This window comes from Tupaia chinensis, unplaced genomic scaffold (assembly GCF_000334495.1).
Source record: "Tupaia chinensis unplaced genomic scaffold, TupChi_1.0 Scaffold000444_1, whole genome shotgun sequence".
Taxonomy (NCBI): domain Eukaryota; kingdom Metazoa; phylum Chordata; class Mammalia; order Scandentia; family Tupaiidae; genus Tupaia; species Tupaia belangeri.
Window position 1 is genome coordinate 520290 of NW_006159949.1, and position 18429 is coordinate 538718.

General features: G+C 41.5%; 1 protein-coding gene and 1 long non-coding RNA gene across 3 annotated transcripts in view; one reads left to right on the forward strand and one right to left on the reverse strand.

Annotated features, from left to right (window-relative positions):
• GABRR2 (gamma-aminobutyric acid type A receptor subunit rho2) overlaps positions 1–2687 on the forward strand; it is a 63742-nt gene extending 61055 nt beyond the window's left edge. For both annotated transcript variants that reach the window (XM_006155299.3, XM_006155300.3), the window contains exon 9: positions 1087–2687. In XM_006155299.3, the coding sequence (XP_006155361.1) occupies positions 1087–1398 (312 nt within the window). In that variant the 3' untranslated portion in view covers positions 1399–2687. The remainder of the gene's footprint in view (positions 1–1086) is intronic.
• Positions 1–18429, reverse strand: part of LOC106735578 (uncharacterized) — a 72168-nt gene that overhangs the window by 16019 nt on the left and 37720 nt on the right. The window lies entirely within an intron of this gene.

The following is an 18429-nucleotide window of genomic DNA, read 5'->3' on the forward strand; positions in this document are numbered from 1 at the left end:
ACAATCCCTTCTCTTCCATTCTCTTCTTGGGATCTTGGGCACACATGCACATGCGCCCAGCATGAATTTAAGCTACCAGGTCCAGGACTCGAACCACAGTCGACTACATGGGAGTTCAGCGACATAGCCATTACATTAACTGCTGGTCCCTTTTTATTTTTAATTTTAAAAATTTATATTTTAATATATTTTATACATTCAATCACTATACATCACTTAGTTTGTAAAGGGAATTTACCCAACCTGAATATACTTCATATCAGTCCAGTTGAGGATACTGTACACATGATCAACAGATAATCATCTATTTCTGTGTCCCATAAATGTCTTGCCTTTCTATTTTTCACCTTGCATTCCTCACACACTTCCTCTTCTCCTACCCTCTTCCCACACTGTCTCCAGTATCCATAAACATTTTTTATGCTTCTATATCCTCTAATCTTTCAGTTTCCACCATAGAATGCAGTCAGTATATATAAGTGGAGACATACACTATCTTTCATAGCCTTGCTTGCTTCACTCAGCAGTAAATCTTCCATATTCGTCCACCTACTATCAAATGCAATGTTCAAGGAGGCTTTAAAGGCAAAAAAAACGCAAGTGGGAGGGGTGAGGGAAAGAAAAAAACCTGACTCTCAGGATCAATAACAAGGGTGGCCTCAGTCCAAGGTTGGACATGGTAGTCTTTGTGCAGATGTCCTTGCAAAAGTAGTCGTCGTGATAGGTTACAGTGGTCTTTGTGCAAGGTTGTGGTTCTGACAGAGTTATTTATTTATTTATTTAATTTGTTCATTCATTTTAATTTGATTAGAGAAAGAGAAAGAGAGAAAGCAAGCCACCAGGTCTGGGGCTTGAACGGTGATCTGCCATGTGGGAGTGTCCAGTGCCTTAACCACCATGCACCTACTGGTCCCCTGACAGTTATTTAAATAACAATTCTTGTTGTCAGATATGCTAGCATGAGAAAACAACTCCTCCACAGCCTTCCCTGACTTGATTTAGTTAGGGTTGATGCAAATGAGTCCGTTTTTATTCTGACAAACTTCCACACCCCTTAACCATGCCCTCTGTGTTTGCTGCTCGTAGATCCCATGCATGTGTGGAATGCTTCACTCAAAAACTATGATGCTGGATGGAAGCTACAGTGAATCTGAGGCCAACAGTCTGGCTGGGTACCCAAGAAGCCATATTTTGACAGAAGAAGAAAGGCAAGACAAAATAGTGGTCCACCTGGCCCTGAGCAATGAAGCCAATGCCTCCAGGAAGAAGGGGCTTCTGAAGGGCCAGATGGGTCTTCGTATCTTCCAGAATACTCACGCCATTGATAAATACTCCAGGATGATATTCCCTGCCTCCTACATATTTTTCAACTTAATTTATTGGTCAGTGTTTTCCTAGGGGCTCCAAAGCTGTGCTTAGGAAAGGGCATGGACATCTGTAGGGCCTGGCCAGCTGCTGGCACATAGACCTGTTGACCATGCTCCCCTTATTAGTAGCAGCAGCAGCTCCTGAACCAGCATGAGCAGCACCTACTTCCTCAAAGGAGTCCAGGAGCCTCCCTGCTGCCCTTACCCCAGACCTCATGGGTGTGTTCCTTATTCATCCTGGGCTCTTTGTCACTCTTCACATCTCTCTGGAACTGTCTTCTGTTCTTGGGTGTGAACTGGTTCACAAGAACTCTCCTCTTATGAAAAAAAGACTCTCTCAGATACTCTGAGACTCCCGTGAAGTCTAGGATTCAGTTGTGGAGGGGTAGGGGGAAATGAAGGACAAGTTTAGAGGCATTGTGGAAAGGAGACAAGAAATTAAGAACAAAAGAATCTGTGAACCCATACAACTAGATTAAGTGCCTACCTAGGAAAAAAACTCAGATAGGAAGTGATTTGGCCTGTGTGCACCTGGCAACCCACATGGTTTTGCAATTCTAGGAAAGATGATTCATTCAATCATTCATTAAATATTGAATTCCCTCTCAGTGACAGATGCTGTGGAAAGGAACAAATAGTCTTTACTTCAGAGAACTCCTTGAAGTCATGTTCATTCTACACATGGCATTATGCATTTCTGCCCTTCTCCCTCCTTCAACCTTGCTTACCCCACAGACCCACTTCTGTTTCCTGGCACTTTTATCCCTAGCTCTGTCTAGAAAAAGCATTTCCAGTGTCCTGTGAGACCCTCAGCAAACCAGATCAACACTTCTCTCCTGAAATCTCCATGCAGAACAAGTGGAAGGCTGAGGAGAAGGGTGAAATTTGAGAATAAATGAACAAAACTTGGTCTTGGGAGGAAGTGGTCACGGATCTATTGTGAAATTTTGTTTGGATGCCATCCTGCCTCTTTTTCTGGGCTCCACTGCAGCAGAATAGTGTTCTCAATAATCCCTGTGTCCAACCCCTGCCTCGATCACAAGGATCCCGTCTACTCTATCCAGGAGGACCCCACACTTTAGAATGACTTCTCTCTGACTTCCACATGCCAGTGATCCTTTCCTCTACTGCAGGTAATGTCAGAGTTAGGAACGCAATCTGATTTATTGAATCTACATTAAGTTGTGAATGACCATTTCTCTTCATTCATTTTAGGTGATGGCAGGCTAACTTAAATGAATTTCTAATTAGTGGAATTTCAGGTGTATGAAGGATATGGTTTTGATAAGGGACCACTTCTTTTTTTTTTTTTTTTTTTTAATTTGTCAGAGAGCACATACGCTTACTGGAGAGACAGAGAGAGAAGAAAGCATCCCACATGGGATATGGTCATGCTGCAATCCCTCCTCTATTTTTGCCCCCATTTGTAATTTTGGACACACACGCAGGCATGTCTGGCATGTTTCTCAAACTGCAGGTCTGGGACTAGAAATGCATGTTCAGCCATGTGGGATCCAGTTGCCTTAACCACCAGGTGTCAGAAGACTGTTCTGAGGGAGCAACAAGGGAACACCCACCTCAGATTCCATGCATGCTGAAGAGAAAGCTGTTCTGTTCTCATCCCTGCTGTCCATACCAGCTTTTTGCCTGAGTCTGGGTATGTGTTATAAACCTTAGTCAAGGGCAGATAAATAGTACAGCAAAAAAGAGGGCATACCTCTTTTTAAAATTAAGTAAGCTCTGGCCTGTGGAGTCTGCTCCATAGCTCATGACCTCCAGGGGCAGGAATTTTTAGTTCCTGAGAACTAGGGCACACAGGAAAACCAGAGCCTCCAAAAGTTTCAGGTCAGGGGCTTAACCTGATCCACTCTCTTCCTCACCACGTCTGACCACAGAGTCACTCTGTGTACCCTAGCTTCTCTAGTCTGTCCCCTGAATCAGTTCCCATCCATTTCCTCTGTTCCCACACATTCAGGGTCTTTAAAAAGTTCATGGGAAATTCATACTATAGAAAAAACTGCATGGAGTTAAAAAAATCTTTGCACCAAAATAACAGATTTTAATTTAATTTTCCACAAACTTTTTGAAGTCTGCACATATACTATGTAATCCTGGTCCCAGACACTTGTACCAGTCCACTGACCATGTTGATGCCCAAACTTATCATCTCTGTCCTGCAGTTCTCATCTGAGTCATGGCTTCAAGCCCACCAGTGCAGAGGTTGAGTGATCTGGGCGGGGTTTCAGGGGACTGTACTGTTGGTTGGGCTGGCTCTAGGCACCATTATGATTACTTGGGTGACTGTAAATTTAGAAAGCTCCCAAAGCTATTCTCAGGTTTATTCTCTAGAAGGACTCACAGAACTCAGAAAAACCATTATGCTCATGGTTACAACTTATTACAGCAAAAAGATATAGATTAAAATCAGTGAAGGGCTCTTTTCCATTATACAAGATGGTGAGTGAAAGAGCTGAGAAGCTGGATACTAAGGAGAAGAAACCTGAAGCCAGTGGCAAGGTTAAAAAGGGTAACCCCAAGGCTAAAAAGCCCAAGAAGGGGAAGCCCCATTGCAGCAGAAATCTGGTCCTAGTCCAGTGAATTAGCAGATACTCCCAATCTGCCATGTATTTCAGGAAGGTCATGTACAAGAGGAAATATTTGGCCACTGAATCCAGGATTGAAAAGAAAAAGAAGGTTCTTGCCACTGTCACATATCAATTGATGGGGAAAATAATGATGGTACCTTAGTGGTTAAACTTTGCAAAATGCCTAAATATTATCCTACTGAAGATGTGCCTCAAAAGTTGTTGAGCCATGGCAAAAACAAAACAACCTTCAGTCAGCATATGAGAGAGCTGCGAGCCAGCATCTCTCCTGGGACACTGACCATCCTCACTGGACGTCACAGAGGCAAGAGAGTGGTTGAAGCAGCTGAGCAGTGGCTAGCTACTGTAACTGGACCTCTGGTTATCAATTGTGTTCCACTATGTAGAACACATCAGAAATTTGTCATTGCCACCTCCACAAAAATTGATATTAACAAAGTAAAAATCCCAAAACACCTTACTGATGCTTTCTTCAAGGGAAAAAAAAGCTACAGAAGTCCTGACACCAAGAATATGAGATCTTCAACACAGAGAAAAAGAAATACGAGATTACAGAGCAGGGTAAGGTTGATCAGAAAATGGTGGACTTGCAAATTTTACCAAAAAATTTTTACCAAAGCTATTCCTCAGCTCCAGGGCTACCTGCAATCTGTGTTTGCCCTTACAAACAGAGTTTATCCTCAGAAATTTGTGTTCTAAATTTCTCGCCAATAACCTAATTATTGAGTTGTCAGGAAAGTCATGACATATTTTTGTGTAGAAAAACAGAAAAATACGACATGACTTTCCCAACAACCTAATAAATAAATGATATAGAAAATGAAATAAAATAATATAAAATCAGCAAAGGGAAGAGCCAGGGTCCAGGAGACACCAGGCATAGAACTCTCAATTGCCCTCCCCCAGTGGGGTCACAGAGATAGCACCTATTTTCCCAGCAATGATGTATGACCATGTGCACTGAGGATTGCCAACCAGGGAACCTCACTCCAGCTCACCAAGGTGTACAGAGCTTATACTGAGGGTCAGCCATGTTGATGACATTATTCTCTAATCCCTCCAGAGGCTGAGCTGATACCTTATGTTCCAAGGCCCCAATCATAAATAACAATGTTAGCACAGACAGTGTGGAATGGCCCAAAGATCCCAATGAAAAAAAAGCCCTTCTTTCAGCCAGGAAAGCCCAAGGGCTTAGTAATGAACTCCAGGAGCTAGAGGCCAAGGCTCAACCCTTTTTTGGGGGGCAAGGTTAATCCTCTACCACAAAACAACCCTTGTCAATTCCCTATTGTTAATTACTGTGATGCCATTGTATATTCAGGAAATGGACATTTTAAAGCATCCCTGCACTATGTATACTGGGATCCAAGTTAAGATTAAGAGTAGTCACAGTTCTCAGAGAGGGGATTAATTGAGACATGACACACGAATATATTTTTTAAATATTTGGTGCCACAGTAATGACTCGATGAGTGATGGGAATTCCAAAGAAGGAAAGTAAGTGTCCTAACTGGAAGACTGAATCTCACAGAGAAAGCAGCCTCTGAAATGTCTCTTGAAGGTCAAAGATTTGGAAAAGAAATGAGGCACAGTACATGCCGGACTTGTGCTGTTTACCATGGTGGCCACTGGTCAACATTTATTAAACTTCAATTAAAGTTCAATAAAACTGAAAACTCAGTTTCTCAGTTACACTGGCCACACTTCCAGTTCTCTGATCAATAGCTGTAGAGGCTAGTGGCTACTGTATTGGACAATGCAGATCTATGGACCATTTCCACGATGGCAGAAAATTCTATTAAACAATACTGATTTACGTGAAGGATCAGTCTGAGTAAATGCTTTGAGAGAGAAAAGTTTGGAATTGTGGAGTATAGGGTTTGTGGAGCAGTTCATCCTTTTAGGCTGGGTTTCAAGCTGTGGGAAGAGATCAAAGACCAGCTCTTTACGTTAAGACTAGGGCTCATGGCAGGTCCCCACCATTCCAGAGCTATGAGAACAACAACTCCTCCATGGAGTTCTTTGACTCAAGACCACTGGATTTTCAGCCTCATAGAGCAATGAAGAATAAGTGTGTAAACAAGGGTAATTAGATGGTACAGCACATCTTGACTTGTTTAGAAAACCTACATGTCTAGAGAGTCTCCTGGCCCACAGCGCTGCTCAAAGAATGATAACTACATTGTCATTAAATATATTATGTTGCTTTTTTCCTCCCTTTACTTTTTCAATTTAAACTCTACTCCTGACTACACTGTCTTCATAATGTGGCTCAGATAACATGGTTGCCTGTTCACAACTTAATACAAATAAAGATGTATTTTTGCTAGTGTATATATATTCTGTAGCGAACATGTTTAGAATCATAAACTGTGTTTTTATCATAAGGATTATGATACAATGACACCACTGTATTTAGTACTGCCTTATGTGCAGTATAAATGAATTCATTCCAAAAGAGTAGAAAATTAAAGGAGTTAAAATGAAGAAAACAACAACGGTAGAAGAAAAAAGAGGAATTAAAGAAATGTTGAGAACACAGAATGATTCATCTTAGAGACAGGAAGACAGAGGACAAACACAAATGTTATCAGGGATGCTTGAAAGATACTTTATTTCACTGAATATAAGACATCATCAGATGTAAAATGTACCCACATTTTATGTATCACTTGTGGGGAAAAAAATGCTACTAATTAAATCATACCATGCTAGCAATGATAAGTTGAAACTTGATTTCACTGATACTAAATTATGAAAAAAGTGCATGGCATAATAAAAGAAATTGGTATTATACAAAAATTGGTGATTGGATATACTTCATTGACGCCAAGATTCAACATTTATTGAGCACTTTTCCTCAAGGCCTTGTGCTGTTGTGGGTAATGAAGTGGTGACAGACAAATAACTTAAATTTGGGGGCCAGCTGGTAGTGTAGTGGTTAAAGTGGCTGGATCCCAGATGGCTTACTGCACAGTTTGAGTTCCAGACCTGGTGGTTTGAAAAACGTGCCAGATGCACCTGCATGCATGCCTAAAATCCTCAGGCACATGAAAGAGAAGGGATTATGCTGTGGGCAATTCCCCTGATGGATGCTTTCTCTCTTTGCCTCTCTCTCTGTCTCTCTGGTGAGCACACGTGCTCTATGGCAAAATTTAAAAAGAAAAACGAAATGAGTGGGGGCCCAGTCAGGCAGTAGTGAAAGCTGGTTGCCACTGGTATTCAGCTGGCTAAGACCACATGGGAGACCTAGGGAGCACTGCTTGCCCACCCTAAAAATCAGGTGTGATGGTGTGCCCATGTCCCAGCTACTCGAAGGGCTGAGGCAGGACGATTGCAACATAGTAAGACTTTGTCTGAAATAAAAGGAGGGAAGGAAGGAAGGAAGGAAGGAAGGAAGGAAGGAAGGAAGGAAGGAAGGAAGGAAAGAAGGAAGGAAGGAAGGAAGGACGGACCCTTCCATCATTAAGAAAACTTAGTGGGTGTGATTCAAAGGAAGGAAAGATCACATGATTTGATGAATGCTGTTTGTGGTAAATTTAGATGGATGTAGTTTCAACTGCTAGAAAAAGAAGGGAGGGGATAATGACATGGCAGAGAGAAATTTCAAGTATGCTCAGGGAACAGTGAAAAACATCTCATGGAATGCACAAAACCTTTAAGTTTAGAAATGCAGGTTGGAACAAGAAGTATTTCGAGCAGGGAAGTAATATGGACTGAACTCTCAAGACATTTTCTTTGCCCTGGGGAAAGCCATCAATCTTACTAAAGAAGTTACGTTGCCTCAGTAATCATAGCTTACCTTCATATTCCTGACTCTAGCATACATCACATAATGATGAGTAAATTCTTTTATCTATGTTAAAGTTAAGCTTACATCTTTCTTTCTGCTGACTCCAAGGTTTAAAAACAGCCTTGCTCCTTCAGTCACTAATAAACACAAGAACCACTGAGTCTACCCATGTCTTATGAACCCAAACCCTCCCAACTTCAAGATATCCTGCCTTCTCAAGTCAAATCAATTGACAACCTCCAGTAGATTTACAGCTTCTGCTTTCCTAAAATGTATAAAAAATCTACTGTGATCCAGTCACATGGCAAGCACCTTCTCAAAGCTTCATGAGATTATGCTTTCACAGGACACATCACTCACACTGGCTTAAAATAAACTTCCTACAATATTTTACAGAGTGGTTTTTCCATCAACATGAATAATCTTTTAGAAATCAATTAATTTGCCAACACTATATAAACTGGTATATTTCCAAACTCTTTTGGTTGTCAGTGACAGTCTCCAACTAGAAATGGTACAAGTAAAAAGCAGATTTATCAGCAAGATAACATAGGAGCTCATAGAATGAAAGGGAATTCACAGCAAGCAGAGAGGCTCTGGGCTCAGAATAGAGACTCAGCACATCTCTCTGTGACCCCTCTCCTTCCACCAGTGTCTTCATTCTTACCCACTGCAGACAAGTTTTCTCCATCTGGTATGTGTGTGTGGGTTGGAGAATAGCCTTCCAGTTCCATGACCCTGGTGTCAAGGGTCCTTCTAGGCTATTCCACCTAAAATAAACCTGGAAGGAATTTGACTGGTCTTGTCTGGGCCATGTATGCTGAAGACGAACAGAGCTTTCTGCTGTTTTTAAATGTAAAAAGTTAGAATCTTTCAGAAATGCTTATAAATGGTTCAGTCTTTTTGAAAACATCTGTAGAAGGGAGATTATAAATTCGAAAAACAGAAGGCTGTTTAGTTTAAGGGAACCAATGAATATGAAAAATAATTATAAGAATAGTGGAGAAAATTCATTCCAAATTCAGTTATATGTGAGAGCCACAGTCTATATACCGATGTAATCAGATACGAGAAAAAGCTATTATTCATGGGGAATGAGGAGTTTGCATTTGGAAAAAAAAATGAAAACGTCAAATAAAAAAATTATGAATGCTGGTCTGGGTCTGGAAGGGAAGCAAAGATTTGGAACAACCCCTCTCCTAGATACACTCAATGAAGCTATGAATGTGAACAAAACTAAAACAGAAAAGTGGAAGAAGGGAGGTCTCTGGACATTTGTTGGGAGGGTATATTTAGGTGAAAAGAAAACTAATCAGAGAAACACATCAGTTAACAGAAGACATTGTAGTGTCATAGAAACTAGGAGGAAAGAGACTTTCAAATGGAGCTGGTGGAGTGGGGGCAAATAACCATAAAAACTGAGAAAAACAGAGACTGTGAACCATTGTGACAAGTTAGTAGCAGGAGGCTGAGCAGGAGTAAGAGTCCAAGAAGACAGCTATCTTTGGTAAGGAAGACTCCTCTCTCAACCACAAGTAATTTAGATAGGTGGAAGGGAAAACGTTTAGAGAATTGGTGCTATTATGAAGAGATTATTATATTTTTATTCTTTTGGAGGGTTTAAAAATACTGCAGTGGTGGGACCAGCAGTTGGCAGAATGGCTATGTTGCTGGACTCCCACGTAATCAACCGAGCTTTGAGTCCCGGACCCAGTGGCTTAAACTCACATTGGGCACGTGTGCATGCAGGGCCCAGACTCCAAGAGAAGAATGTAGGAGAAGGGATTGTAGCATTGCTATCCCCCCTGGGGGGTGACTTCTCGTCTTCTGTCTCTGTTTCTTTCTGGCAAGCGCACGCACCCTATAGCAAAAACCTCTCAAAAACAAAACAAGACGAAACAAAAAATGTAGTGGCATACTTGGCCTAGATGAGGGTTATGCTTCTCAATGGGTGGTTCCCCAAATGATTATACTGGAATATGGGGGAGCAATACAAGAACAGTACTTACAAATGGATCACAAGCTTGGGAAGAAGCCATCTCAAAGACTTGTGCCATCCTCTGTCTCCACATATTTGGAGTGAGAACTCCCTCAGTTATCACAGAAGAGATCAGAGCTAGGCAGTGGTACAGTGGTAATACAACTAGACCACATGGGGAAGGCCCCAGGTTCATATTCCAGGGCCTTCCTGAGAGTACTGGGCAAGTGTATGCCCATGAGTCAGGACTGACTGAAGTTGTGTGTAGATTGTGGCATGAAGACCCTCTGGGAGTTCCTGCCTCTCTCGCTTTCTCTCATGAAATAAGTAAACTTGGGTGAGGGTAAGACAGCAGACATTAAAGCAACTTTTATGTAAAAGGCCAAGTCCTGGGTGTGTTTTCTGTGCTCAACCCTATGGTAAATGCTAGATATATGAATCCTAATTTATATTTTTCAATTTTTTTTTTTCAAAAGGGATTCTTTGCTACAGGGCACATGTGTTCACTGGAGAGACAGAGAGAAAGTGAGAAGTCACCCTCAAGGCGGGATAGCCATGGGCAATCCCTTCTCCATTCTCTTCTCGGGACTTTGGGCATGCAGGCACATGTGCCCAGCATGAGTTTTAAGCCATGGATCTGGGACTCAAATTGTGGTTGACTACATGGGAGTCCAGCATCATAACCATTACACCATCTTCTGGTCCCCCTGATTCAGTTCTTACATAAATGCTGCTGTAGTAGGAAGAAAATTCAAACTGATCTGGTTTATGCTGAAACATATCTAACAGAATTGTCCCCTACACCTAGGTAGAAACTTGGATGTAGTCTAAGACATCTGGTTGGCTCCTTGAGCTTGGAAGCTAGCTTTGTGAAATGTGCCGCTATTCAGGGTGGTCTGTGCAGGATCACAATGGGTTTCCACCACTTATGCTATTTAAATGGTACATGGTACTATTCATGTAATGATCTGCAAGTAGAATGCATAGTCCCTATCACTACACTATCACTTCAGATGTCTTTACTTATTCATTTTATTGCAAAAGAGGGCAAGGGGCCAGCAGTTAGCGTAATGACTATGTTGCTGAACTCCCATGTTGTCGACTGCGGTTCGAGTCTCGGACCCGGTAGCTTAAATTCACGCCGGGCGCATGTGTGTGCATGTCCAAGATCCCGAGAGGAAAACAAAGGAGAAGGGATTGTGGTGTGGCCCTCCCCCCTGGGGGATGATTTCTCGCTTTCTGTCTCTCTGGTGAGTACACAAACTCTATAGCAAAAACAAAACAAAACAAAAAAATGGAGGGCAATGACCTGGGGGATCAACACTGACTTGGAAGCAGGTGACTCCCTTCCTATCACTAGGGCATGTGGCCTAACCTAAAACGGTACCCGTAAGGACAGCTATGTGTCTTACATGTGTTGGATGGTGAGTGAACTGGACTATTCTCTCTGAGAGCTAAATCCTATGTCAGGAGGCCCTGTGGCCCAGCCTGTCCAATCTCCGGAGCCATCAGGCAAATGTCAGCACCTGCAGTTTAAAAACATCTCCCATTAGCAGATTGGGATAAAATACTCAATCCTGACCTTCAGATGGTATTATGAAATGATATTTGGGCCAGCCACTGAGAACATTAGGTTTCAGATTTATTTTAAAAGCTAAATTTAAAAATAAACCTTGGCCGTAGTAAACCATTGTTTACTCTAAACTGGCCAGATTTGTGGTGGTGAATGCTGTCATCCAACATGTTCACTTAGCCCACACATCTCAAACTTTAATGCATACATAAATAACCTGGGTATGTTGGAAAATGTAGATTGTGGATCAGTAAGTTTGGAATGGGACCCAGGATTACATATTTCTAACAAGTCCAAGCTACTGGTCTGCAGACCAGGCTTTAAGTAGTGAGACCTTAGCAACCCCTGCTACCCTATCATCTCAAGTTGAGCTCACATGTCAGACTGCCTCCTGTGACTTTTTCTGACATCTCCCTCCCCAAAGCAGAATTTATTACCTCATCTGTGTTCCCAAAGCATTCTGTGCATTTGTACACTGAGGCACCTCCATGAGTCACCTGGGGAACTTTTGGAAAATTAGCAATGTGTGTGTTCCTCCTTCAGCGTTTATGATTTTATTGTGGTCCCAACTCTTTCTTCTTTCTTTCTTTTTTTTTTTTTTTGACACTTTATTTATTTATTGTTTTTTGCATAGGGTATATGTGCTCATCAGAGAGAGACAGAGAGAGGAAAAGTGAGATCCAGGGGGATCTCCAAGTCACAATCCCTTCTTCTCCAATCTATTCATGAGATTTGGGGCATGCACACACATACACCTGACATGATTTTCAAACCATCAAATCTGGGGGCTGAACCATGGTCAACCATGTGGGAGTTCAGTACTTTAACCACCATCCCATCTGCTGGCCTTGACACTAACTCTTTTCTAAAAGTTATTACTAAAGTCTCAAATAATTTTCTCTGGGAAAGAACTGTCTGGACATGGGTGGCAACTGCATTGCCTGAGGCATTCTCAGAGGTGCTTCAAAGTCTATTCTGCAGGGGAGAGGGAAGAAAGAAGAGGAATGAGCAGAGTGTGTAGGGACAAGGCAATGGACCCAGGCACAGAGGACGGAGAATGGTGAGGAGGAAGAAGCCAGTCTTTCATTTTTCCATCAGTTCATTCATCCTGATCTTGGGCAAACCAAGCAGCCCAACAAAGAATAGCAACTATGAGCAAGTGCTTTTACAGGAACCCAGTCCCTCAATCCTTCCAAGAACCTGGTAAAATTAGTGTTTCATAGAGGAAATAAGAGGTAAAAATGGCAAGTTATAGAACTAGGACTGAAACTAGGACTTCTAGTCCCAAGTCCTTTTCATTTTTCATAGTTTCCTTCTAAAAAAAGCTATGGAGTTTGAGAGGGGGAAAATGACTCCCGAGAAGTTTCAGTCTCCCTTTAACTTTCCTCAGCTCAATCCAGAAGGCCCCTGGCTTCCTGGTAGCATGGGTAGAATGGGATCAGGGTGGGAGGGATAGGCAGACACAGACCATCACAGAGCTCAAGCTAATTGAAAGAAGCACTGAGCCCCAATCCAGGTCCTCTGATTGACAACCCTCCTCTGGCCTCAAGTCTTCTTCCCTTTCCCACCACCCTTCCATTTCCCTGAGAGAGCACCACTGTTCTACTTCCACTGGGTAGCCAGCAGCTGCTGGCACCGTGTCTCCAATTTTCCCCTGATGACTGCTCCACTGTGGCATTTGAAGGGTTGCAAAGTGGAGCATGGCTACAGACCTGTTTCATCCTCCTGGGGGCAGAATGGGTGCCTATGGGTGAAGCTGAAAATTGCTGGGAAGCTCATCTCTAAGGACAGAATATTTAGCCACTGTCCTCCCCTCCATCTCTCACTCAGAAATCTTGTTCCCATCTTAAATCAGAAATAAATGGGTCATTCTAAACCACTGTGTTGGTGCCAGGAGCTTCTGTTACAGCTGAGCACAAAGAGACTCAGAATATTTCTGTACCAGACATAGCACCTGAGCATTGAATCCCTGCCATCGTTTCTTTTGAAAAAGTTCAGGATTTCTTTCTTTTCCCTTAACCCTGCCAATTATGGGGCAAGCAAATAGAATCAGCAAATCCAAGGCAATTCTCCTTGAGGTGGAATGTGAAGGCCTCTCCACGAATTGCCCGCCCATCCATTGTGACCACTCACCATACCATGCTGCCTCCTAAGGCTGAGCTGGCCTACATCCTCCACCCTGAAGAGGCTTGATTACTAGATGGGAGAGGCAAGACAAGGCTAAATGGCCTGATATGTTCATGACCTCTATGGTGACTCTTGGTCTGAGGTAGTTTTTCCAGAAGTAGTGAGGGGTTTGCCCTGAGTCATCTCCACCCTTTTAGTGAACAATAGCACATTGTTTTGAGATGTCCTTCTGGCTTAGAAGGTGTAACTGTGATCACAAAGTCCATCTGAGTTTGAATATCTTTAAGAAATTGAGTCACTAGGCAAACATGAGCATATACATTATTAATGAGAAGAATGAGTGAAATAGCTAGAGTTTAATGTTTTAGATGTTCTTCATTACTAAACATTTAAAAGCATCTTTGTAAATAACAGTGTGACTAAATGGGGTTAGTAATCTGGACCATTTGTACACCTGTGATTCCAGTTACTGCTTACCTTAATGTCATAGTGTCCAAGAACAAAGGCGTCTTTTGTTTTCCACAATATAATCCTGCTCTTATCTACTGTATATCATGTGTATATTGCACATGAATATGGGCATCTAAGTAGTTTGAGTAATAGTTGGAATGCACACAGGTGGAATGAACAAAGTGGTGTTTATTTTTTACTTTTTAACATCAGGGACCACTAATTACCACATGGAAATTGACCTGAAAGTAAAGCACACTTTTTAAGTGAAATGATCACAGTTTTCTAAAACTTGCACATTCCTATCACTGAGGTTTCAGAGCATGAGCCATGGAAATTCCAACTTTAGTGAAACTTAACACCTCCTGTAACTACTGAATATTCAACTCAAGAAAAAACCACTGAGAAAAATCATGAGCTGCTTGCTATCTTCAGCATTTTCTGCAGAATAATTAGACACAGAAGGATAGAGATGGCCATCTCTATCTCCAGCACAGATCAAAACAGACAGGAAATTACCAGTTGCATCTAAATGGAATCAATAAGAATAAGAACCTCCTGGGACTTTACAGCCACTAGGGAAAAAAACAACCAAAACCAACCAACCATTTGGACCAGTTTTCTATTGATAAATGTGGTAGATTAACCTGGGGTAGCTCCAACACTTTTTCAAGCTGAAGTAGTAGTTATGATACTGTGAGACAGCTAAGGTATGCTTGGGCCACCAACAATGAACCACAATCCCCTACAAACCTTTGACTTACTTTCGCTTCAGAGCTGGCCTGAATGCTCTCCTGGGTGGCAAGGAATGGAGCAAAACTCAGAGTCTTTTTAGTAGCCCTACGGAAAGTTGAACCTTAAGGCAGAGGGTGGACACAAATCTACAAAAATCATTAGTTCCACTGTCACCTTAAGATTCAGTGTTTTCTTTTCCCCTAAGGCAAAAACAAAACAAAACAAAACAAATCAAGTAATTTGAAAACAAAGATAAAGGGACCAGCAGATGGTGTAATGATTACATTGCTGGATTCCCACATCATGGACAATGGTTCGAGTCCTGAACCTGGCAGCTTAAAACTCAATGCTGGTCACATGTGTGTGCATGCCCAAATCCTGAGAGGAGACTGGAGGAGAAGAGACTGTGGCGGGGCCATCCCCTCTGGAGGGTGACTTCTCACTTTCTCTCTGTCTCTCTTGTAAGTACACATGCCCTATAGCAAAAAAAACTCTCTCTAAAAAAAAAAAAAAAACACACTCAGAGGCTTAATATTTTATTTTTATTTTTAAACAGAGTCAGAGAGAATAAAATTTATATTAACCGATTTTTAAACAATGATTTTATTTAACTTTATTTTATTATTATTTTCCAGTTTGTTCAGAGAGAGAGAGAAAGTGAGAAAGCAAGCCACCAGGTCCAGGACTTGAACTGTGATCAGCCATGTGGGAATCTAGCGTATCTATCACCATGCCACCTGCTGGGCCCATAGATCAACCAATTTTTAAAAATTATATGCAACCAAAGTTAATCCCTGAGTCAAGACAGTCACATACTAAAAACTGTTGAATAGTAATACATTAAACTGCATAACTTGTGTTATGTTGTTCTCGCTTATTGTTCATTTACCCACCAATTCAGTTTAAAACTATTTATTTTATCATAAAATAAAACTCATTCTTTCTTTTCTTCAAGAGCTGACAGTTCCGAATGTGTCCTCATTAAAAAAAAATTCATTCTCACTGCTGCCAAAATGGTAATTCATTCAAATGAATCAGTTCCTCTAATTAGCAGAGAATAATCTGGAATTTATTAACTAAATTTTGTCATTGAAATGCTTTGTTGGGCAACATGGTAAGTAAGAAGGCTGTGTCACAAATAAAATCAGGCACAGCCTCTGTGGTGTAGTACTGGAACTGTGGTACTGGAACTCATATAGCTGGCTGAGGGTTCAGATCCCTGGCCCACTTGGCCCAAAACATGCCAAGTGGGCAGTGTGTGCCAAGATCCTGATGAGCTAGAGAGCTAAGGGAAGGGGATCTAGCATTCCCAGAACCTGTCGAGGATGACCCCATTTCTCTCTCATGTGTGCACATGTATTCTCTATTATGAATTAAAAACAAAGACAAAAAAGGGCTAGTCCCTTAGCACATCTGTTAAGCACTTTGCATAGGAAGCCAGATCCCACATGGCTGATATTAGTTCAAATCCCAGCCCTAGTGGCTTATAAACCACACTGCGCATTCATGTCTGAAATCCTGATGAGATGGAAAAATGGAGGTTATGGTATGACCATGCTTCATTGGAGAAGGGAGTCATCTACCCCTCACCTCCTTTCTCTGGCAAACACACACACACACACACTCTCTGTCAGTTAAAAAATAGAACCAAAAACCAAATAAAATCATTGCGTTGATCACTATTTCAGGGAAAGGTAGGAGGTATAGAGTCAATGAAAAGGTACAGGGCCTAGAATCAAAAGCACAAATTTTCTCATCTATTACCACATGTCCTGGGGCAAACAACTTCATGCCTCAGGCCTCAGGTTCTTCATCAGTGAAGTGGAGGTAGCAATGTGCTTTGCCTACCTCCAGGGTTTGTGTTGGGGCCAAATGGAATCATGGATGTGAAAATGTTCTCAAAGTGCTAAAGAACCACTCAATTGCAAAGCATTGCTATTCAATAGCAGTTGAGTTGTTTTGGGGGGCAACGAAAGAGTCCCTTTGTATTTAATGTTCAGACATGTAAGGCTGCTCAGAGGATCTCAGACCCATTCCCAAAGAGTCCCTTTGTATTTAATGTTCAAACATGTAAGACTGCTCAGAGGATCTCAGACCCATTCCCCTCTTTCGGCCAACAGACTCTGTGAAAAGGTCCTCAATCACTGTGACTTTAGGCCCCAGATGAATTCCACAGCATTTCCTCTTTCCTCAAAATCTGTCACAGAGACTCCATTGCACCATGACAAGCATATGAAACTCTATCAACAAGACTTAGGAACTTTTTGTGAAGTTGTATTTGAGCCTAGAAGCCTATGGGTTTCAATGAAAGGCAAACTTGGAAATGAATAAAAGGTCGCCTTAAACTATTTTACTAAAATTCCAGCAGAGGGAGACAAGGCCCCACTTTCCCACAGGAAATATGATTTAAAAGGTTTACATTATGAAGATTCCTTCCCTCTATTCTTTCCTTCCTCCCTCCTTCCCTTTCTCCTTCCCTTCCTTCCTTGTTAGATGATGGTAGTCATAATTTTAATATCTCTTGGTGAAGAAAATATTTGGCTAAATTTAGCTATTCTCCAAAATGGCTCTGCATCTTATGGATCAAATGAGCTGCTAGGGCATTTAGAAATAGCAGCAAAGGCATGTTCTGTATTTGGTCTCCAGATAACACTTCCCACCACTGGTGTGATGGGTATCATTGGTGCCTGGCCCAGCAACGACCCTGTCATCTCATCAGAACCTGTTTTGTTCAGCATCTGCCCGTTCAGAGGGCAAGACTGATTAGTGCAGTGTAATTGGTCCAGGAGTAGACTTGTGACCTTTCTTGGCCCTGTCAGAATGAACGAAAGGGCCTATCTTCTGAGAAGAGGTTTTCGCTCTCTCTACCAGTGGATATGAATGAGAAAAATCTGTTGCTGTTGGCAACCATATTGCAACATGAATAAAATATCCAGGGAGGAAAAAAAAAAAAAAAAGACATGAAGACATCTGAAAGATGGAGAGAAGGAAAGAAACTGGATTTTTCATGTCTAAATATAATAGCCTGGAATTCTTGTTTTGTGAAAGACGACATTTCTATTTCTAATTTGAGTCAAAGCTCTGTGTTTTGCAATCAAATTGTCTTTGCCAATATATTGCCTATATGGATTGACAGACCCCTGTCAGTTTTCCAAAGATTACCGAGTGTCCTTACGAAAACTAAGGTTTGCTAAAATAGTGGTTGAGAGCCACTACATTTCACTTTAAATTATATTGGTTTTTCCAGGTGTTAACTTGTTGAGAATACTGCTCATATTATATCAATGATATTATTATTTTATTAACACAGAATTTTACTGTATTTATTATATATGCCTAGTGAGAAGATTATAATACAAATTAAAACATGTCCAAAATCACCTAAGTGCCTATGACAGTGCTGAAAATACCATATACTTCACAAATGATCCTCTTATTTATAGTTCTAGTGTGACAGAGGGAAAAAAAATTCAAGTCTTATTTAAAATAGCAAGCCAAATAGAAACCTTATCTATTTTAACAAATAGAAATCTTTACTACTGTCTTCCTTCTCAGGAACAGAATTCTCAGAGGTAGGAGATTATATATCTGGGGTTTTTTTTCTTTCTTTTTTTTTTTTCTTTTGAGAGGGTTTTTGATATAGGGCACATGTGCTCACCAGAAAGACAGAGACAGAGAGACAGAAAGCAAGAAATCACACCTCCAGGGGTGATGGCCATGCCGCAATCCCTTCTCCTCCATTCTCCTCCTGGGATCCTGGGCACGCACGCACACGCACCCAGCGTGAGGTTTTTTTTTTT